This window comes from Chiloscyllium plagiosum, unplaced genomic scaffold (assembly GCF_037043375.1).
Source record: "Chiloscyllium plagiosum isolate Xiang-an unplaced genomic scaffold, Cpla_swu_hap1 HiC_scaffold_4, whole genome shotgun sequence".
Lineage (NCBI taxonomy): Eukaryota > Metazoa > Chordata > Chondrichthyes > Orectolobiformes > Hemiscylliidae > Chiloscyllium > Chiloscyllium plagiosum.
Window position 1 is genome coordinate 34,630,724 of NW_028270142.1, and position 24,213 is coordinate 34,654,936.

Consider the following 24,213-nt stretch of genomic DNA (forward strand, 5'->3'; position numbering starts at 1 on the left):
ATGCTTCACTTGAAAAGTAAGCTCGCAGCATTGTAAACTTTTCATCAAGCACCTTTGTGTAATTTCACCCCTCTCCAGCTCCTGGCCCTCAATGCCAAAACTTCTGCCTTTTCTCACTGGAAGAACCATCACATTAACAGCCTTTTCTTCTCATCAAAGTGGCACATTCCATTCACCAGCCAGAGTTTAATAGGGGATCCAATAAAGTCTAGACCATGACAAGTAGTAGTTCGCTTCAATTCACTACATTCAAATAAAGGGCATCGATAGATTACTTACAATATGGTAAGCATGCTGGCCAATCTCATTGCACCCAAGATCTTTTCTTCATACACTTTCTAGTGCTTCCATATGTTACTATCTATGTGGCTTCAGTAGAACTAGAGGTAGGCTCATCATTCTACTGCTCTGACATACAAGATGCTCATGGGACCATCCTTTGGGTTTTGGAGCAGATGAGGGCCTTGCCAGAGGTGACCCCATTTGAAGCTCTGAAGGGGCAGGTTCTGTCACAGAGCAGGATGGCATACGTGCATGGCTTTTTCTCAGGGGAAAGAATGTGAACCGGAAATAAAACACCTTGAGAAGCCCATTCTCCATCCTCCTTTCCAGTGCCCATCTGCATTTCCCCCTTAAATCCAGAGGAGATGAGCACTTCGCTGTAGGTCAGTAAGCATTCAGTTACCAAGGCTGGATATTGAGCAGTGCTGTACAAACTATCAGTCAGACTGTGCAAGGGATTGGTGCTGTTCAGCAAGTACTCAGTGACATCTGATTCTCCATGAGGCTGGTCAGTCTTTCAGTGGAGGTGGTCATCAGTGCAAATGTATGGGATGTCATAGCATGAGGGCTGGGCCTGGGGCTGGACCCAAGCGCTTGCACTTTCTGTTCATGGATGTGTACAGGTTCTGGAAATCCACATTTCCACTGCTGATCCACAAGTACTCTTTTAGTTTATAAACCTGAGTTCATCCTGTAGCCAGCTGTGCAGATCCTGAAATATATTTGACTATCCATAGGGAAGTCTCCACTCTGTCCCTGTCTCCAGGACCTGTTGCTCCTCATGTATAATGTGGTTTTCAACATGTGCCACCCTATCCATCTTAAGTACTGGACTTATCGGTGTGTTTGTATCTGCATCAGTGAAGGGTGCTCAGGGAGCATGTGGAAGTGCATTCTCACATTGCATTTCAAACTCTGAGAACTCCTTGGGCTCCTTCCTCTTCTCTGTTGGCACAATCAATGCACCTGTAGGAGATTAAAGTCATGGGTGTGTATTGCGCCTGAGGGATATAGGGTTCCAAATTAGCATACAGCAGACCATGTCATTCAATATGGAGGTTACTTCAATTCAACGTAAGCAGCGGTGTTATATCCAAGGCCAGGATTTCATGGAGTGGAGGGGAGCATCCAGGGAGAAAGTGGTGATGGGGCAAGGGTGCTATAAATGGGGTGAGCTGATGGTGGGTGATATGCCCATCACCCCCTTGCTATCTCTGGCATTCTATCAATAGCAGGGAAGGTGACGGTAGAACTGCCACATGAGAGTCTGCCAGATACCGTTGTGAAGATAAATTTCATGTGTTTTTCAATGTTCTGAATTGGAATGTTATTTATCTTGCTTAAAATAGGTTTTTTTTCAATTACTGGACACATTTTAAAATTTGAACAGTAAATTAGTAGTCTGTTCCATATTATTTCTGGAGGCCCTCACTCCCTCTTTTTTCCTGTTTGTCCTTAGCTCCTATTACCCTTTCCCTCTGCCTTCACTTCCCCAAGACTTCTCTCTTCATTTCGTTTTCTCCCAATCACTAATTTTATCTCTCCAACTACCCCATCTCTTTTCCTGCCTTTCTTATTGCCATACAAAACTCTCCTCGTATTCTTTTCTATCCCTCTGTTTTGTTTTCCACACATTTCACTCTATCTTCTGTTGACCTTCTCACCTCTCTCATTCCTCTCAAATTTAGATGGTGAGCTTAAATGCAGCCACATTATCAATGCGCACAAAATGCTAATTTGACCTGTCTGAAGAGTTGTTCATTTCCTTGGACCTACCACCCATTTTGCAAAAGGCCCATCAATGGAATGTAGAATTAAGCAGTGTAGAAAGCAAATGGCTGATCTAGCAAAGTCCATTTTCTAATGGGCAAGTTTGGTTAACATGTTCAGTTAGTCTATTTTCTGATGATATTGTGGTACCAGATCACGAAGAGCTGTTCTTTTCAGGCCAGCAGTATATTTCTGAGGACAGTGTGTCAAAACTAGCAATCTTGGGGTCAGATATGTGCTTCATTCTCGACCTTGCCTGCTCACAGAGAGAAAACAAATCTGAGCCTTACTTAATCAGTGACACATGAAGTCAAATAAGGAAGTTTATTTCTAATAAAAAGAGCAAGTGACGACATAATGTAATAGAAATAATGTGTGAAAGAGAAGTAATAAAGTAACTAAGGCTGACTTTGAGAAACAAGGATTCTAGGAAGGGGAAAAGCTGACCATGATTTACCAGGGAAGTTATGGATAGGGTCAACTTGAAAGAAAAATACCTACAATGTGGCAAAGATTAATGGTAAGCCAGGAAATTGGGGAAGTTCCAAAAATGAACTAAAGAATAATATTAAGGGAGAAGATAAACTTTCAGGATAAACTTGCAAGTAATATCAAGATGGACAGCAAGTGCTTCTTTAAATAAATAAAAAGGAAGGAAGAGGCCAAAGCTAAAAATAGGTCTCTTAGAGAACGAGGCCTTGGAAATTAAAATAGGGAAGCAGGAAATGGATGAGGAATTGAATCAAAGTATTTCATTAGTTTTCATAATAGAAGACATTAGTAGCTTTTCCAAATTACTAACTAATCAAGGGGCAAATGGAGGAGAGAAAATGAATATAATAATTATCATTACAAAAAGTACTATGGAAAATTATCGGGCTAAAGACTGATAAGTCCCTTGGACCTGATGGGATGCATCCTAGGATATTAGGAAGAAATAGCTCCAAGGATAATGGATGCACTGGTGTTAATCTTTCAAGAATCTTTAATTCTGGAAAACTGCCAATGTAATTATAAGCCAGTTAGTTTAACATCTGCTATTAGGGAAAATGTTAGAGTCTATTATAAAGGATTTATTCGCAGATCATTTAGAAATACATAATATGTTCAAACAAAATCAAACATGGTTTCATGAAGTGGAGCCCTTAGAATTCCTTAGAATTCATTGAAAAGATAAAAAGCAGGATAAAGGAGAAGCAATAGATGTGATATATTTGGATATTCAAAAGAGTTTTATCAGATGCCATACATTAGGGTACTTAGTAACAGTCCATGGTGTTTCAGGTATGTTGTTATATATTTACATTGTTAGAGGATTGTCTAACTAGTAAAAGACAGAAAGTTTAGATAAATAGGGCATTTTCAGGCTGGTAACCTATAACTTGTAAAGTGCCACGTGGATCAATGTTGTAGCCACGATTATTTACAATATTTGCATATTAAAGACCTGGATGAGGAAAGAGAATATATAATGGCCAAGTTTGTGGATGGCACAAAAATCGATGGGAAGTCAAGTAGTGAGGATGACACAAAACGAGTTATGTACTGATTAAGGGAGTGAGCAAAAACTTGGCAGATGAAATATATTGTGGAAAAAAATTGAACTTTGGCAGGGAGAATAAAGAAACTGAATATTATAATTGAGAATGACTACAGAAAGCTACAGTGCAGGATGATTGAGAGTCCTTGAGCTTAACTCAAAAAACATTAGCATTCAGGTAATAGGGAAGGCAAATTAATTGTTTGCCTTTATTTTGAAGGTAGTGCAGTATAAAAATAGGAAGGTCTTTATAAAACTATACACGGCACTAGTCAAACCACAGCTGGAATATTGTGAACAGGTTTAGTACCTTTATCAAAGGAAAGATAACCTCGCACTGGAAGAAAAACCCAGAGAAGCTTCATGAGGTTGATCCCGGATATGGAGAGATTAATGTGAGGATAGATTGAATAGGTTGAGCCTGTGTTCATTGACGTTTAGAAGAATGAGAGGTGACCTTCTTGAAATGTATAGGATTCTTCAGGGAACTTGCAGGATAGATGAAAGAAGGCTGTTTATCCTTGTGACCAGACAGCATAATCTCAGAGTAAGTGATCATTCATTTGAAACAGAGATGAGGAGAAATTTCCTTTCTCAGAGGATAATGAATTGGTGGAATTCTTTACTGCAGAAGGCTTTAGAAGTTATACCATATATTTATGGTATATTCATGGCTGAGATAGACAGATGTATAATCAAGAGGGATTTACAAAAGCAGAATTGAAGATAATCAGATCAGTCATGATCTGAATGAACATGGGAGCAGGCGATGGGCTAAATGGCCTATTTCTCTCCTACAAATTATGGTCTTATTAAGGTCTGTGCTGGATTCAATATATGGAGGTATGCTGTTTGATTTAGCAGACAACTACAGCTTTCTGTGTGCATGGAAATGTGAACTAACTGCAATTTCAAGGAATTGATTTGCTGTTTGGGTGGGATGGGTAGGTTCAAGAGTCACTTTGGATAGAAGAACAACTTGTACACAGAGCAGCAACAAGCAGAATTATTCCAGTATTCTCTTTTGCTATTAATGTATTAAGTAATTAGAATTGTTACACAGCAACTCACAAAACGTCTGGTCCGGAGGATTACTCTGGTTTTAAGGTAGTTGAATTTGAAACACTGGACCTGTAATACCTATGCACAATGACAACTTTAATCTTCCAAATTAATTCTGAGAAAAATAAAAAAAATCTTGTATTATATTTATTAAGATAAAATGAGATCATTTAATTTATTCAATGCATTATTAAACATATTGATTATCATAAATAAAACATTGATTTGAGGTTCTCCAACAGTTTATGCATCTGGTTTATATTAGTGATTGCACCAAGATAGATAACCATATAATTAGTATAAAGCTTTGATCTTCTGATTTGGTGTCTTGTATGTCTTAAGACAGTGGGCAGAATGTTTTCTTTTGGGACTGTGAGGGTGGTTTGAAAAGTAGAAGAAAAGGCAGTCTTTCTCATAAGATTGCATTCTTCTCAGCTCATTACGTATTTACCCACAGCCTCCCACCATCCCCCCGCCCCCCCCTCCCCCCGCCGTGGGTAAAACACAAAATCTCATTCTGCCCCTACTTCAAGGCACGACCTTCTGGATGCAAATTTAAGTGGTACTTGGACAACATTCCACTCTCTGCAACCTAAGAACATCACTCTACTCATCACCCCCGCCACCCCTGCAGATATCAGACACCAGTTAAAAAAAAGTGCCATGGTTTAGTAACACTTCACTAGTTCTATTGAAATGAGGGTAAGTGCTTATCCTGAGGAATGGCAACAAGAGGTCATACCAACGGATGAAGGTTAACACCTGGACAGAAGTGGATGCAGAGGTCACCGCTCATTGACATCTCCAAATAACCTCGCTCTGTGCCACAAGAAGATACCTGATTTGCTGCACTCTGTTAGGGTAGGTACTACAGTCTACTCTATGCTTCATGGCCCTGTGAGTGTGAGTTAGCATTGTAAAGTTGACGATTCACTGGATTATCAAACATAAGATTGAGAGCTGGGCATCTCCATTAGGAGGATTCTGGTAATCCAAGATAGAGGAGAGGAAACATTTCTGGCTGTAACAGCTGCTCCTTTTTTGAGGTATTTCAGGTGTTGGAGGTGATTTCCTCAAATTCCAGGAGCAGCAATTACTGTTTTATATGCTGTTGCGTTGTTTTGGAACTTTGGAGAAAAATAAAGTCAAAATCCGTGAATTTAAACAGGAGGTCCTCAAGGGTAGTAATATCTAGATTATTCCCGGTGCTACGAGCTAGTGAGGGCAGGAATAGGAAGATAGAGCAGATGAATGCATGGCTGAGGAGCTGGTGAACGGGAGAAGGATTGGATGCTGTTTTGGGGTAGAAGTGACCTGTATGAGAAGCACAGATTGCTACTAAATTTGAAGGGGACTAGTATACTGGCAGGGAGATTTGCCCGAGCTGCTCGGGAGGATTTAAACTATATTGGGGGGGGGAGCGGTGGGACCCAGGGAGATAGTGAAGAAAGGTTTCAATCTGAGACGGGTACAGTTGAGAACAAAGGCAAGTCAAAGAGTCAGGGTAGGCGAGGACAAAGCAGAGAGCAAGGTAGGACTGATTAATTTATCTGCATTTATTTCAATGCAAGAGGCCTAACAGGGAAAGCAGATGAACTCAGGGCGTGGTTAGGAACATGGGACTGGGATATCATACAGAAACGTGGCTCAAGGATGGGCAGGACCAGGAGCTTAATATTCCAGGATACAAATGCTACAGGAAGGATAGAAAGGGAGGCAAGAGAGGAGGAGGAGTGGCATTTTTGATAAGGGATAGCATTACAACTGTGCTGAGGGAGGATATTCCTGGAAATACATCCAGGGAGGCTATTTGGGTGGAATTGAGAAATAAGAAAGGGATGATCACCTTATTGGGATTGTATTATAGACCCTCTAATAGTCAGAAGAAAATTGAGAAACAAATTTGTAAGGAGATCTCAACTATCTGTAAGAATAATACAGTGATTAAGTCGGGGATTTTAACTTTCCAAACATAGGCTGAGACTGCCATAGTGTTACGGGTTTAGATGGAGAGGAATTTGTTAAGTGTGTACAAGACAATTTTCTGATTCAGTATGTGGGTGTACCTACTAGAGAAGCTGCAAAATTTGACTTACTGTTGGGGAATAAGGCAGGGCAGGTGACTGAGGTGTCAGGGAGCACTTTGGGGCCAGCGACCATTGTTCGATCAGTTTCAAAATAGTGATGGAAAAGGATAGACCAGATTTAAAAGTTGAAGTTCTAAATTGGAGGAAGGCCAATTTTGACATTATTAGGCAAGAACTTTCAAAAGCTGATTGGGGACAGAAGTTCACAGGTAAAGGGACGGCTGGAAAATAAGAAACCTTCAGAAATGAGATAACGAGAGTCCAGAGAAAGTATATTCCTGTTAAGGTGAAAGGAAAGGTTGGTAGATATAGGGAATGCTGGATGACTAAAGAAATTGTGATTTTGGTTAAGAAAAAGAAGGAAGCATATGTCAGGTATAGACAGGATAGATCGAGTGAATCCTTAGAAGAGTATAAAGGGAGTAGGAGTATACTTAAGAGAGAAATCAGGAGGGGAAAAAGAGGACATGAAACAGCTTTGGCAAATAGAGTTAAGGAGAATCCAAAGGGTTTTTACAAATACATAAAGGACAAAAAGGTAACTAGGGAGAGAATAGGGCCCCTCAAAGATCAGCAAGGCAGCCTTTGTGTGGAGCCGCAGGAGATGGGGGAGATACTAAATGAGTGTTTTGCATTGGTGTTTACTGCGGAAATGGACATGGAAGATATAGACTGTAGGGAAATAGATGGTGACATCTTGCAAAATGTCCAGATTACAGAGGAGGAAGTGCTAGATGTCTTGAAACGCATAAAAGTGGATAAATCCCTGGGACCTGATCAGGTGTACCCTAGAATTCTGTGGGAAACTAGAGAAGTGATTGCTGGGCCTCTTACTGAGATATTTGTATCAATAGTCACAGGTGAAGTGCCGGAGGACTGGAGGTTGGCTAACGTGGTGCCACTGTTTAAGAAAGCTGGTAAGGACAAGCCAGGGAACTATAGACCAGTGAGCCTGACATTGGTGGTGGGCAAGTTGTTGGAGGGAATCCTAAGGGACAGGATGTACATGTATTTGGAAGGGCAAGAACTGATCAAGGATAGTCATCATGGCTTTGTGCGTGGGAAATCATGTCTCACAAACTTGACTGAATTTTTTGAAGAAGTAACAAAGAGGATTTATCAGGACAGATTGGTAGACATGACATATGGACTTCAGTAAGGCATTCGACAAGGTTCCCCATGAGAGACTGGTGAGCAAGGTTAGATCTCATGGAATTCAGGGACAACCAGCCATTTGAATATAGAACTGGCTCAAAGATAGAAGATAGAGGGTGGTGGTGGAGGGTTGTTTTTCAGACTGGAGGCCTGTGACCAGCGTAGTACCACAAAGATCGGTAGTGAGTCCACTACTTTTCATCATTTATATGAATGATTTGGATGTGAGCATAAGAGGTACAGTTAGTAAGTTTGCAGATGAAACCAAAATTGGAGATGTAGTGCACAGCGAAGAAGATTACCTCAGATTACAATGGGATCAGATGGGCCAATGGGCTGAGAACTGGCAGATGGAGTTTAATTTAGATAAATGCGAGGTGCTGCATTTTGGGAAAACAAACCTTAGCAGGGACTTATACACTTAATGATAAGGCCCTCAGGAGTGCTACTGAACAAAGAGACCTTGGAGTGCTGGTTCATAGCTCCTTGAAAGTGGAGTCACACGTTGATAGAATACTGAAGAAGGCGTTTGGTATGCTTTCTTTTATTGGTCAGAGTATTGAGTACAGGAGTTGGGAGGTCATGCTGTGGCTATACAGGACATTGGTTCAGCCACTGTTGGAATATTGCATACAATTCTGGTCTCCTTCCTATAGGAAGGATGTTGTGAAACTTGAAAGGGTTCAGAAAAAATTTACAAGGATGTTGCCAAGGTTGGAGGATTTGAGCTACAGTGAGAGGTTGAACAGGCTAGGGCTGTTTTCCCTGGAGCGTCGGAGGCTGAGGGGTGATCTTATAGAGGTTTATAAAATCATGAGGGACATGGTTAGGATAAATAGACAAAGTCTTTTCCCAAGGATGGGGGAGTTCAGAACCAGAGAGCATAAGTTTAGGGTGAGAGGGGCAAGTTATAAAAGAGACCTAAGGGGCAATTTTTTCACACAGAGGGTGGTACGTGTATGGAATGAGCTGCCAGCGGATGTGGTGGAGGTGGTACAATTGCAACATTTAAAAGGCATCGGGATGGGTTTATGAATGGGAAGGGTTTGGTGGGATATGGGCCCGGTGCTGGCAGGTGGGACTAGATTGCGTTGGGATATCTGGTCGGCATGGGCAGGTTGGACCGAAGAGTGTGTTTCTGTGTTGTACATCTCTATGACTCTAAATGTCCCATCAGCAATCCATTGCTGTCATTTCATTGCACCTACTGATGCTGCACTACTTAGCCACCACAGTTCTATTCACTCTAATACATCTATCAGAGTTCACACAAAAAGCATAACAGAAGTTTCAACAATAAGCAGCTCACACACCACCAGGCGATTGACCTTAGGACACAACTTCCCATTCTTACACTCATTCTCTTGAAGGGGCAGGTCTTGAACTGGCAGGGGAACAAGGGGATTGTGCCTATGCTACCAGAGATCAGATATATACACTCATCCAGTGAGAAAACTTCCAATGTGCTACGTCCACCTGCACATCAAGTCTTTAGAAAAACCTGGGTAAGGAGGGCTGGCTCACAACACTAACAAATCTTTGTTTCTGTATGCAGTCTCTGGATCCCACTCCCAAACTAGGACCGAAGAAAGAAAATCTCAATCTTGGCTCTATGTCGACATCATGTAGCACATCCTCTGATGAGGAGCACTGGAAAACTTTAGAGGATGCATTATCAAGGTTGTCCTCTCCACCCTCCACCCTAATATGGCACAAAGGCATTCACTTTGCTGGGTAGTCCATCTGTGGCAGATTCATTGCCACACTCTGGTGAGCACAGCACTGGGCTGGCAGTTACAGGAAGAAGAACCAAGGTCTCTGTCATTCGGAGGAATGCTACGGAACAGGTGTCTGTTGAGTCCAGTATAGATGAGGAGCTTCTGAATCTGGCTATTAATAAGCTGAAGGAGATGCAAACTGGACTGAAGGGCAGGGGAGCCTCCTGAATTGCTCTAAAATGCTGTGGCTTTTCCATTGCCTGCATTGCTGCTGCCATGGAGAGCCAGGTCCAGCTAAATAGTCGATATTTGCTGTACATCCACTGGAACATTCACACCATCGGTCAAGCCATTCATTCACTGCGTTATGCATTTATTCATTGGCCACGTGAAAGGAGGCCAGCGAACCTTAATCTTCCTCTGGTTGCTCCATTTCTTGAAGTGGTAAATGAGCTTCCATTACACCGTGAGAGGGAAGGGGAGTGTCAGCCAAGCACCCAGGAATTGTCATGATAACCCCAGAGATGCCATGCTACATCACTTCCCTTCTCCCAGGGTCTCAAATTCTTCCAACAGGTCAGGCACAGGTCCATCTGCACGACTGTAGGAGACCCCAGTAGCTGGAACACTCTCTGCCCCTGAGCACCAAGATATGCCAGTCAAAGTCATCTGATCCAAGGCTAAAAAGCAATCCGCATGCGTCTTCAAACTCAGCTGCAACTGGTGAGGTGGCATCCATGTATAACAATAGGAATAGAAAGATGAAAGAATATTGAAGCCACTTTGCCTGCTAGGCTGTCAACTTGCTATCCAGCATTACGGTTGACACAAATACAACACTTTGTACGACAATCTTGTGGACTCTTTAACTCTGTGTTAAGGTTTCTGACGATCTATGTTCTCCCTGTAGACTAACTTGAGGATCACCTGAGGTGCTTACGTGAGCATTAAGGCAGCAATCCAAGCAGCATTGAACCTCTCATTCACTGCTCATTCCTCCAGTTGGAATGTAACCTCTGGTTTGACAAGCCACCTGAAAGATCTTGAGAATTAACTTGGCATGAGGAAACTGAATTTTTGCCTCCTCTCCAGTTCCCACTGACCCAGCTAGAAGTTTCCATCTGATAACTTGAATATCTCTGTCATATCTTTGCTCAGCCTTGTCCGGTCAAAGGAGACTAACCATAATGTCTCCAGTCTATCTTTATAATTGATATCCCTCATCCTTGGAAGCATTGTAATAAATCTTTTCTGTACCTTTTCCATTGGACTTCACACCATTTTGATTGCCTGGTGCCATAATTACTGTCTTAGAATTCTTTCCTTTACTTCACTCATTTAGTAACTACCAGCTGGTTGAAACAAGAACTGGTAGTCATGTGGCTATAAAGTGAAGTAATATTTTATTTGGCAGGTACTTCTATGTAGTTAACTTAAATCATGTCTCTAGTGATTAAATGCAGTGCATTTTTAGGAACTTAACAGATATCATCAAGTATTTTGGATTCAAATGAACAATATAATTTTATTGTTCAGTCCGGAATTAAATATTTAATTTTAAAAGGTTTTTGGAAAATTGTATTTGGCAAAAATATGCTTTTTGGTGCACCCTATTAACATTTTTCTATATAGAATTGTCTCACAACATCTAACAAAATGCTTAAATTATGCAGTCATTGAATCATTGAATATTAATTGTAGACTGGTTACAACAAAGAAGGATACCATTTACATCCTTGAATCCATGGTACTACTCTACAAGAGTATCCCAACTTGTTGCATTCCCTCACCTTTTGCCCTGAGCCCTGAAAACTTTCTTCCGTTCAAGTATTTATCTGATTCCCATTTGAAAGCCACAAGTGAAAGTCTCTGCATCACCCTTTCAGGCAGTTTATTCCAGACAATAATTGTTCATTGTCTTAATCCTTTGTTACTCATGTCTCAGAGCCAGAGAGCCACAGAGATATACAGCACAGAAACAGACCCTTTGGTTCAACCCGTCCATGCCGACCAGACATCCCAACCCAATCTAATCCCACCTGCCAGCACCCGGCCCATATCCCTCCAAACCCTTCCTATTCATATACACATCCAAATGCCTCTTAAATGTTGCAATTGTACCAGCCTCCACCACATCCTCTGGCAGCTCATTCCATACACGTACACCCTCTGCATGAAAAAATTGCCCCTTAGGTCTCTTCTATATCTTTCCTCTCTCACCCTAAACCTATGCCCTCTAGTTCTGGACTCCCCAACCCCAGGGAAAAGACTTTGTCTATTTATCCTATCCATGCCCCTCATAATTTTGTAAACCTCTATAAGGTCACCCCTCAGCCTCCGACGCTCCAGGGAAAACAGCCCCAGCCTGTTCAGCCTCTCTCTATAGCTCAAATCCTTCAACCTTGGCAACATCCTTGTAAATCTTTTCTGAACCCTTTCAAGTTTCACAACATCTTTCCAATAGGAAGGAGACCAGAATTGCACGCAATATTCCAACAGTGGCCGAACCAATGTCCTGTACAGCAGCAACATGACCTCCTCTGCTCAATACTCTGACCAATAAAGGAAAGCATACCAAATGCCTTCTTCACTATCCTATCTACCTGCAACTCCACTTTCAAGGAGCTATGAACCTGCACTCCAAGGTCTCTTTGTTCAATAATGCTCCCTAGGACCTTACCATTAAGTGTATAAGTCCTGCTAAGATTTGCTTTCCCAAAATGCAGCACTTTGCATTTATCTGAATTAAACACCATCTGGTCCTGTTGTAATCTGACGTAACCCTCTTCGTTGTCCACTACACCTCCAATGTTGGTGTCATCTGCAAACTTACTAACTGTACCTCTTATGCTCGCATCCAAATCATTTATGTAAATGACAAAAAGTAGAGGACCCAGTACTGGTCCTTGTGGCACTCCACTGGTCACAGGCCTCCAGTCTGAAAAACAACCCTCCACCACCACCCTCTGTCTTCTACCTTTGAGCCAATTCTGTATCCAAATGGCTAGTTCTCCCTGTATTCCATGAGATCTAACCTTGCTAATCAGTCTCCCATGGGGAACCTTGTCGATCGCCTTACTGAAGTCCATATAGATCACATCTACTGCTCTGCCCTCATCAATCTTCTTTGTTACTTCTTCAAAAAACGCAATCAAGTTTGTGAGACATGATTTCCCACGCACAAAGCCATGTTGACTATCCCTAATCAGTCCTTGCCTTTCCAAATACATGTACATCCTGTCCCTCAGAATTCCCTCCAACAACTTGCCCACCGCTGAGGTCAGATTCACCGGTCTATAGTTCCCTGACTTGTCTTTACTGCCCCTTTCAGAAACAGACCCTTCGGTCCAACCCGTCCATGCCAACCAGATATCCCAACCCAATCTAGCTCCCACCTGCCAGCACCTGGCCCATATCCCTCCAAACCGTTCCTATTCATACACCCATCCAAATGCCTCTTAAATGTTGCAATTGTACCACCTCCACCACATCCTCTGTCTGGCAGCTCATTCCATACATGTACCATCCTCAACATGAAAAAGTTGCCCCTTAGGTCTTTTTTATATCTTTCCCCACTCACCCTAAACCTATGCCCGACTCCCCGACCCCAGGGAAAAGACTTTGTCTATTTATCATATCCATGCCCCTCATAATTTTGTAAACCTCTATAAGGTCTCCCTTCAGTCTCCGATGCTCCAGGGAAAACGACCCCAGCCTGTTCAGCCTCTCCCTGTAGCTCAGATCCTCCAACCCTGGCAACATCCTTGTCAATCTTTTCTGAACCCTTTCAAGTTTAACAACATCTTTCCAATAGGAAGGAGACCAGAAGTGCACGCAATATTCCAACAGTGGCCTAACCAATGTCCTGTACAGCTGCAAGATGACCTCCCAACTCCTGTACTCAATATTCTGATCAATTGGGAGCCATTGGGAAGTAGTGACCATAATACAATAAGCTTCAATCTGCAATTTGAGAGGGAGAGGGTACAGTCGGAAGTGACAGTACTTCTGTTGAATAAAGGGAACTATGGAGCAATGAGGGAGGAGCTGGCCAAAGTTCAATGGTGCAATACCTTAGCAGGGATGACCATGGAGGAACAATGGCGGATATTTCTGTGTATAATGCAGAAGTTGCAGGACCAGTTCATTCCTAAAAGGAAGAAAGATCCCAGGAGGAGGCCGTGGCTGACAAGGGAAGTAAAGAAACATATAAAGTTAAAAGAGAAAAAGTATAACCTAGCTAAGATAAGTGGGAAAACTGAGGACTGGGAAGCTTTTAAAGAGCAACAGAGGATTACTAAGAAGGAAATACGCAGAGGAAAAATGAGGTACGAAGGTAAACTGGCCAAGAATATTAAGGAGGATAGTAAAAGCTTTTTTAGGTATGTGTAAGGCAAAAAAATGGTTAGGACAAAAATTAGGCCCTTGAAGACAGAAACAGGGGAATATATTACGGGGAACAAAAAAATGGCAGAGGAATTAAATAGGTACTTCAGATCTGTGATCACTGGGGAAGACACAAGCAATCTCCCTGAGGTAACAGTGGCTGAAGGACCTGAACTTAAGGGAATTTATATTTGCCAGGATTTGGTGTTGGAGAGACTGTTAGGTCTGAAGGTTGATAAGTCTCCGGGGCCTGATGGTCTGCATCCCAGGGTACTGAAGGAGGTGGCTCAGGAAATCGTGGATGCATTGGTGATTATTTTCCAGAGTTCAATAGATTTGGGGTCGGTTCCTGAGGATTGGAGGGTGGCTAATGTTATACCACTTTTTAAGAAAGGTGGGCGAGAGAAAGCAGGAAATTATAGACCAGTTAGTCTGACCTCAGTGGTGGGAAAGATGCTGGAGTCTGTTATAAAGGATGAAATTACTGCACATCTGGATAGTAGTAACAGGATAGGACAGAGTCAGCATGGATTTATGAAGGGGAAATCATGCTTGGCTAATCTTCTGGAATTTTTTGAGGATGTAACTCTGAAGTTGGACGAGGGAGATCCAGTAGATGTAGTGTACCTGGACTTTCAGAAAGCTTTTGATAAAGTCCCACACAGGAGGTTAGTGAGTAAAATTAGGGCCCATGGTATTGGGGGCAAAGTACTAGATTGGATTGAAAATTGGTTGGCTAATAGGAAACAAAGGGCAGTGATAAATGGCTCCATTTCGGAATGGCAGGCAGTGACCAGTGGGGTACCGCAGGGATCCGTGCTGGGACCGCAGCTTTTTACAATATATGTTAATGATATAGAAGATGGTATCAGCAATAACATTAGCAAATTTGCTGATGATACAAGGCTGGGTGGCAGGGTGAAATGTGATGATGTTAGGAGATTACAGGGTGACCTGGACAAGTTAAGTGAGTGGGCAGATGCATGGCAGATGCAGTTTAATGTGGATAAATGTATGGTTATCCACTTTGGTGGCAAGAACAGGAAGGCAGACTACTACCTCAATGGAATCAATTTATGTAAAGGGGCTGTACAGAGAGATCTGGGTGTTCTTGTACACCAGTCAATGAAGGCAAGCATGCAGGTACAGCAGGTAGTGAAGAAGGCTAATAGCATGCTGGCCTTCATAACAAGAGGAATTGAGTATAGAAGCAAAGAGGTGCTTCTGCAGCTGTACAGGGCCCTGGTGAGACCACACCTGGAGTACTGTGTGCAGTTCTGGTCTCCAAATTTGAGAAAAGACATTTTGGCTATTGAGGGAGTGCAGCGTAGATTCCCGAGGTCAATTCCTGGAATGGCGGGATTACCTTACACTGAAAGACTGAAGCGACTGGGCTTGTATACCCTTGAGTTTTGAAGACTGAGAGGGGATCTGATTGAGACATATAAAATTATGAAAGGATTGGACACTCTGGCAGTAGGAAACATATTTCCACTGATGGGTGAGTGCCGAACCAGAGGACACAGCTTAAAAATACGGGGTAGACCATTTAGGACAGAGATGAGGAGAAACTTCTTCACCCAGAGGGCAGTGGAGGCCCACTCTCTGGATTCATTTAAGAAAGATTTGGATAGAGCTCTCAATGATAGTGGAATCAAGGGTTATGGAGATAAGGCAGAAACAGGATACTGATTAGGAATGATCAGCCATGATTATATTGAATGGCGGTGCAGGCTCGAAGGGCTGAATGGCCTACTCCTGCACCTATTGTCTATTGTCTATTGTCAATAAAGGAAAGCATACCAAACGTCTTCTTCACTATCCTATCTACCTGTGACTCTACTTTCAAGGAGCTATGAACCTGCATTCCAAGGTCTCTTTGTTCAGCAACATTCCCTAGGACCCTACCATTAAGTGTATAAGTCCTGCTAAGATTTGCTTTGCCAAAATGCAACACCTTTAACTGTTTCAAGACATCCAGGACTTCCTCCTCTAATCTGGATTTTTCAAGATGTCACCATCTATTTCACTATAGTCTATATCCTCCATAAACTTTTAGTATCTCCTCCATTTTCTGTGGCTCCACACAAAGGCCGCCTTGCTGATCTTTGAGGGGGAAAGTGAGGGCTGCAGATGCTGGAGATCAGAGCTGAAAATGTGTTGCTGGAAAAGCGCAGCAGGTCAGGCAGCATCCAAGGAACAGGAGAATCGACGTTTCGGGCATTCCTGAAGAAGGGCTTATGCCCGAAATGTCAATTCTCCTGTTCCTTGGATGCTGCCTGACCTGCCGATCTTTGAGGGGCCCTATTCTCTCCCTAGTTACCTTTTTGTCCTTAATATATTTGTAAAACCCTTTGGATTCTCCTTAATTCTATTTGCCAACGCTATCTCATGTCCCCGTATACTCCTACTTCCTTTCTACTCTTCTAAGGATTCACTCGATCTATCATGTCTATACCTGACATATACTTCCTTCTTTTTCTTAACAAAACCCTCAATTTCTTTAGTCATCCAGCATTCCCTATACCTACCAGCCTTCCCTTTCACCCTGACAGGAATATACTTTCTCTGGATTCTTGTTATCTCATTTCTCCTATGATGCTTTTGTCAGTCACCTTAAAAATATGTCCTCTGGTATTTGATCCTTCCACTAATAGGAATAGTTTTTCCTTATCTACTCTGTCTAAACTCATAATAATTTGAATAACTGCTAGCGAGTTTTGAGAAGATTTGTAGCTCAGGTTGAGGTTCTGGATGTAGGTTTGCTTGCTGAGCTAGAAGGTTAATTTTCAGACATCATCAGTGAGCCTCCAATGAAGCACTGGTGATATGGCCCGCTTTTTATTTATGTGTTTAGGTTTCCTTGTGTTAGTGATGTCATTTTCTGTTCTTTTTCTCACGGTGTGGTAAATGGGATCCAAGTCCATGTTGATAGAGTTCTGGTTGGAATGCCATGCTTCTAGGAATTCTCATGCGTGTCTCTGTTTGGCTTGTCCTAGGATGGATGTGTTGTCCCAATCGAAGTGGTGTCCTTCCTCATTTATATGTAAAGACCCGAGAGTGAGTCATGTCTTTTTGTAGCTAGTTGATGTTCGTGTATCCTGGTGGTTAGTTTTCTGCCTGTTTGTCCAGTCTAGTGTTTGTTACAGTTCTTGCAAGTTATTTTGTAAATGACATTAGTTTTGCTTGTTGTCTGTACAGGGTCTTTCAAGTTCAATAGCTGTTGTTTTAGTGTATTGGTGGGTTTGTGGGTTACCATGTTGCCAAGAGGTCTGAGTAGTCTGGGAGTCATTTCTGAGATGTCTTTGATGTAGGGGAGAATAGCTTGGGTTTACGGATGTGTTTTGTCTGCTTATTTGGGTTTGTTCCTAAGAAATGGGAGGACTGTGTTCATTGGGTACTCATTCTTTTTGAATACACTCTATAGGTGATTTTCCTCTGCTCTTTGTAGTTCTTCTGTGCTGCAGTGTGTGGTGGCTCATTGCAATAATGTATTCCCTCTGTCAAATCTCCTTTGAACCTTCTCTATACACAGGAGAATGATCCCAGCTTCTCCAGTCTATCCACATAACTGATATCCCTCATCCTTGGAAACATTCTAGTAAATCTTTTCTGCACCTTTTCAGTAGGACTTCACATCCTTTCTAAAGTGATTTGGTAAAAATTAGGCAGGGATTCCAGCTAAGACTGAATCAATGTTTTATAAGTGTTTATCATCAGTCTCTTGTTTGTGTATTTTATTTATAAGCCCAGGAAACTATTTGTTCTTGGCTGCTTTCTCAACCTGTTCTGCAACCTCTTACAATTTATGCAAATATATCCAGGTCTCTCTATTAATTTAGTCATTTAAAATTGTTTGTACTTCCTCTTTCTTTCTATCAAAACATAGAACTTCATATTTTTCTGCGTTATGTTTAACCTGTCAGATGTTACCAATTCTCTATCATTTCCATGTCCTCTTGAAATTTCTCTTGATTGCATCACTGCTAACTTTCCATTCATATTTTGTATAACTTGAAAAAAATTGATATTGTTTTCTGTGGATCCTGTTGATCCTCATTCCTGATGATGGGCTTATGCCTGTAATGTCAATTCCCCTGAAGTTCGGATGCTGCCTGACCTGCTGTGCTTTTCCAGCACCACACTCTCAACTCTGGCTCCAGCATCTGCAGTCCTCACTTTCTCCTGTCTGAGAATAAAAGAGGACAAGAATAAATGGATTATTTGAGTTGGCAAGCTGTAACTAGTAACAAAGGTCAGCGTTGGGGCTTCAACTATTTAAAAACTGTGTGAATGACTTGGGTGAAGGAAGAGGAGACTGAAGCGATGGTAGATGCTAAATTTGCTGATTGTACAAGGCTTGATAGTAAAGTAAATTTGTATGGCGGTGGTGGTCAGTCTGGAAGAGGGTATAGACTTGCTAAGTTAGTGGGGGAAAATATTGTTAACTGGAATATAATGTGGGAAAATGTGAACTTTTCCACTTCAGTAGGAAGAATACAAAAATGTTATTTAAGTAGAGAGAAACTGTACAACTTAAAGGCAATGGCTTTGTTGGAATTTGTCGCAAGGCATATGGAATATTAAATAAGAAAAGTTATACTGCAGTTGTACAGAACCTTGGTGAGACCTGAATGCTGTATATAGCTTTGGTGCCCTGATTTAGGAAGTAATATGTTCGAAGCAGTTCAGGTAAAGTGCACTTGACTAATTCCAGGGATAAAAGACTTATGAAGAAGGATTGAGCAGGCTGGACCTATATCCACTGAGGTTTAAAGGACTGAGCAATGATTTTATTGAAAAATATAAGATGCTGTGAGGTTCAATAGGATGGATATTAAGAGGATATTTCTTTTTCTTGTGATAGCAAGAACTAGGGCACACAGATTAAAAATAAGACATCTCCCTTTTCAGATGGAGATGAGGATTTTCTCTCTCAGACAACTTTTATTTTGTGAAATTCTCCAGAAAGCAGTAGCGACTGGGTCAATGAATTTATTCACAGTTGCATTGGATAAATTTTTGATAAACAAGGGAATCAAAGGTGATGGGACAGACAGGAAAGTGGAGTTGAGACAGCATCAGATCAGCAATGCTGATATTAATGGGAAGCAGGCTCTGTGGTTCACAAATGACCCACTCCAACTCCAGAAAACTATTATATACCTACCTCCAGTTTGAAAAACAAGTGTTCACCCCATCTTCCTGTCCTTCAGCCAATTCATGCTATTACTGCCATCTTTATTTCATAAATTTCAGTTTTGCTCACAAACCTGTTATGTGGCACTTTATCATTTGCCATTGAGAAATCCACATATATGACATTAGTCACATTACCCTCACTGCCCCTTTCTATTACATCATTAAAATGTTCAATCACATTAAGCACAATTTACCTTCCGCATGTTCATTCTGACTTTCCTTAATTAATCTTCACTAGTCCAAGCGACTGTTAATTTTGTCTCAGGTTGTTATTTCTCAACATCTCCCCATCACTGTGTTAAATTGACTAGCCCGTAATTCCAAGGTTTGTTCCTACACTCTTATTTGAATAGTTATCACAATATTTATAATTCTCCAGGCCAGTGCCATATTTATGGAGGACTAAAAAGTTATGGTCAGTACCTCTGTAATTTCCACAATGACTTACCTCAGCATACTGTGAATGCATCCTATCCGAACTCATGATGAGCTTCCTACTTTAAACACAGCTAGCCTTTCAAAACCTCCAGCTTAACACTTTTTTGACCAATACAGTCTCTTAAGCACCTATTCATTTTGGTGTGAATTTGTAATATCCTCTTCCTTGGAATATAGAGGTGCAATGCTCTCATTTCGTGTATTCTGTGTTGGTCCTCTGCCTTCATACATACATCTCTTTTGTCATCTCTAATCTTAAATGCTGAAAGAAGACATTTTGATTTCATTATATACCTTTTTTTAAATCAACCTGTTCAGAGATGTTATCTCCGGAGTAAGTGGGACTTGAACCTGGGCCTCTCAGTCCAGGCATAGCGACACTGCTAATTTATATTGGAAAATAGTTTATTCTTATACTCCCTCCTCACCCTCTAATTGCCCTCTACTGAAATTTCTATTTGCAACTTGGTTTTCATTTATGTTGTTATTCTGACATTTGCCCCCTTTGAGCTTGTCTGACTCCCATCCCTGCTATCACCCAAGATTCTTTGTTTTTTGTTGTCCTAAATTTTCCTCTGTTGAGATGTGTGTACTCTCTGCCCAAACACTTTCTCCTTTAAAGGTAACCCATTATATAATTACAATTCAACTTGCCAGCCTTTTGTTCCAATTTACCCAGACCAGATCCATTCTCAACACACTGACATTGCCTGTATTCTATCTAAACATTATTACATAATGTTTTTCCATTGATAATCTCGAGATTTAATGATTACAATTCTTGAATTGGCACTGTACATGTTTGTTCTACTGGACTCCATTCCCCAAATGAGATCCAGCATGAGCTGGAAATGTACTGATCAAGAAAGTTCTTCCAGTGTCTGTGCTTTACACTATTACTATTGCAGTTCATATTAGGATAATTGACATCCATTATTATTTCTCTCTATACCTTGCTTATAGATTCACTCCTTCATGGTCATCTTAATAGCCAATGAGTTATAGAATGCATCCAAACTGGAATGGCATCTCTATGATTTTTGTCTTGTTCCCACACTACTATATTCTCTTCAGTCAGTACACCACAAACCGCTTTCATTCATTCCGTTTCTTTCCTGAGCATAATGCATCCAGGAATATTTAGTTCTCTAAACCCATCTTCTTTGGAGCTAAGTGCATAGTATCATTTTCCCCCATGTGTCTAATTTGTGCCTGGAACTCGTCAACCTCATTTTCTGCAAATCTTCTTGTATTCTGTATTTCTTACCCAGCACCTAACTTTAATCTTATCTGTCTGTCTCAATTCCTTGTACATCATGGTTCTCCTTTCTAATTCCACTCCCTAGTTGCAATTCGCATAAATTAGTTTAAACTCTCTCCTCCAGCATTGTGGAACTTACAATCCTCCAACTCCTCCTTCCCAGTGAGGACATTGGTCTCAACTTTATTGACGTACAACCTGTCCAACCTATAAAGGTTTCACCTTGAGTCCCTTCCAGATCTGATCTAAATGCCCCAGGAATTGAAGTCCTTTCTCTTGTATCATGTCTCCCACCCAGCATTGAACTGCTTTATACTTTTTTACAAGGGGACATAAGTTTCAGGTGAAGGGTGGAAGGTATAGGGGGGATGTCAGGGGTAGGTTCTTTACCCAGAGAGTGGTGGGGGCATGGAATACGCTGCCTGTGGAAGTGGCAGAGTCAGAATCATTGGTGACCTTTAAGCGGCAATTGGATAGGTACATGGATAGGTGCTTAAACTAGGACAAATGTTTGGCACAACATCGTGGGCCGAAGGGCCTGTTCTGTGCTGTATTGTTCTATGTTCTATGTTCTATACTCCGATTCCTCAAATCTCTTTGAGCTTTTACATTTGAAACAGAACAATGACCCATTGAGTTTATATATAATGTTGCATGTATAGAACAAGAGGTGGAATTTTACAATCTCCTACTGCTATGTTTGAAGTCAGAGTTCTCGTGAAATGCAGAGTGAAGCCTGCTCACTTTGCACCCACCCGTTCTGTCTTCTGTTTTACAGGCTTCATTGAAGATGGAATATCCAGCCTTGAGTCTATTGAAGCCCTTAAGGTGGCCAATCTGTGTTTGCTAGTGTGTGGCACCAGTGGTATTCATAAAATTATGAGCTTTGAGTGTCTGTTTACAAATCTCTTACTCAGGTCCCTAAAGTCTATCTGAAGGATGGCATTTACCTTTCCGCCTGTGTCATTAGTACATAACAACTTTTACTTTCCCTCTCCCTGTTCTTGCTCCCCAACCCACCTACCCTCAGAATATTTGAAGTGACATCCAGGACCATGGCACAATGGAGTTAATGCAACATTCTAAAAGAAAATCTGCAGCTGCAGGAACAGATGTCTGCTCCTCAACCAGTGGAAATCCCAGAAATATTATATTCCTATCTGTTTCCACCTGCAAAAGTGTTTCAACAGAATGCTGTCAACTTAATTTTAATGTTCTGATTTTTTTTGTCATTGTAACTAACATGCATTGATTAAAGGCAGATTCCTTCTAATAGGTAAATCTCACAGATTGTTTGCATTTGCCCCTGGGAAATGTAAGCTGTGCCTTAATTATATGCATTTGACAGCAATATTTATGAAACTTATTTCCAGCAATGTTGTACCATTTTCAAATTTATAAGCATTACAACAAGTACACTAGGAATATAATATTCATGTAATATTCACCAATCAGGGAATAAGGATTTGATGGCTAAGAATGTTGACCACAATTTTACCAAAGTTACCTCTCATGTTTGTTTGAACAATTTGAGATTGAAAAGTGATCTGTTGAATTTATGTTGAATGTGTTCAACGAGAGACAGAAATTTACAATCTCCCACTGGCATTTTGAAGGTGAGGTTCTCATGAAATACAGAGCAGTCTGCTCGCTTCCTACCTACCTGCTCCCCAATTGTTCTCCTAATTTACAGGGACTGTGGAGGTGTTGGATAGACCATCTAGCCTGGGATCCTTCAATCGTCAATTAATGGAGTTAGGAGAGACACACACCAAATTGATAACCCTGCAGCTCTCACTACATAAGCGTTTGTCTGGCAAGTGGGGTGTACCTGATTTGGTTGTTCCCTGTGTCTATCAGAGACCCCCATGCAAGGCTACATACCCTTTAACCCTCTTCCTCTGACCTCTCAAACCCATTACCCCTTAGCCAATCCCCACGACTCTCACTGGGGCCCAGCTGCAATCAATGCCCCTCTGTCACATCAAATTCATCTTCAGTCTAGCCTCCATTGGCTGTACCTCTTCAGGAATTAACTGCATGCTATCATGCTTCAACCTGGTGCTGCTGGGATTGTAGAGCTATCAGCCATGGATGGATTAGCCACTAATCCCCCAAGGCAGGGGACCCTGCCCAAATGGGGGACAGAAGTCTCGTCCTCAGCCAATTAATGACCCTCAAAATGTAAATATCTGCATGGCAGACATTAATGGTGGGGGTGTGTTTCCCAGTTACCCTTCAGGATGCAGAGTGGGAAACCTCAGCATTTAACGAGTGCAGTGCACAAAATTGGTTTCAGATGGAAAAGAAAAATAATGATATTCATCGGAATACATATTGAAAGGAGATGAGAGTACTCTACCAGAGAATAAAATTCTCTTTTTTTTGATGTTTTAACACCGTAGGTCACGGCATCTTCTACTTGTGTAATTCTTTATTGTGAGAATGTCTGAAAAAGACGCAGTGAGCCAAGAGACTGCAGAGGAAGTTGGGACTGAGCAAGATGTTGAGATTTGTCCACCCTCTCCAGAGACGTGCATCATTAGAACTGCAAGCTCAGAGGTAGAGGAGAAAGAGATGGAAAAAGATGATAAAGCAAATGACGCAAAGGCTGACCATCAGGTGAGCTGGCCCATAAGATAATACCATCTGTATTCCCAACTGCTGATTCTATTGAGTACTGGTTTTACACACATAAAACATGGGGCAGTCCAGCACAGGAACAAGCCCTTTGGCCAACGATGTCTGCACCAACTATGATGCTTTCTAAACTAATCCTGACTGCCAGCGCATAGTCTGTATCTCTCTATTCCCTGCCTATTCATTGTCTGTCTCAAGGTCTCTTAAATGTTACTATCATACCTCCCCTGACAGCATGTTTGAGGCCCCTACCACACTCTGTGTGAAAATCTTGCCTTACTATCTCCTTGGAAATTGCCCCGTCTCATCTTAAACCTGTGCCCCTTTGACATTTGACATTTTCACCCAGGACAAAAGTCTCTGACTATTGACCATGACTATGTACCTCATAATTTTATATAATTCTATCAGCCCCCCCCTCAACTTCCAATGCTCCAACAAAAGCAATCCAAGTTTGCCAACCTCTCCTTGTAGCTAACACATTCCAATCCAGACAACATCCTCATAACCTCTTTTGCGAACTCTCCCAAGCTTCCACAATCTTTCCTGAAGTGGCAAACAGAACTGCATACAAGTATGGCCTAACTAAAGTTTTGTACAGCTGCAATATTACTTGCAAAAGTTTATACTCAATGCCCCAACTGATGAAGGTAAGCATGTTTAATGTCTTCT

At 41.6% G+C, this 24,213-nt stretch overlaps 1 protein-coding gene across 1 annotated transcript in view; it reads left to right on the forward strand.

Annotated features, from left to right (window-relative positions):
- Positions 1-24,213, forward strand: part of LOC122549297 (cAMP-regulated phosphoprotein 21-like) — a 237,615-nt gene that overhangs the window by 73,722 nt on the left and 139,680 nt on the right. The window contains exon 4 of the mRNA XM_087986133.1: positions 23,307-23,523. Within this exon, the coding sequence (XP_087842259.1) occupies positions 23,347-23,523 (177 nt within the window). The 5' untranslated portion in view covers positions 23,307-23,346. The remainder of the gene's footprint in view (positions 1-23,306; positions 23,524-24,213) is intronic.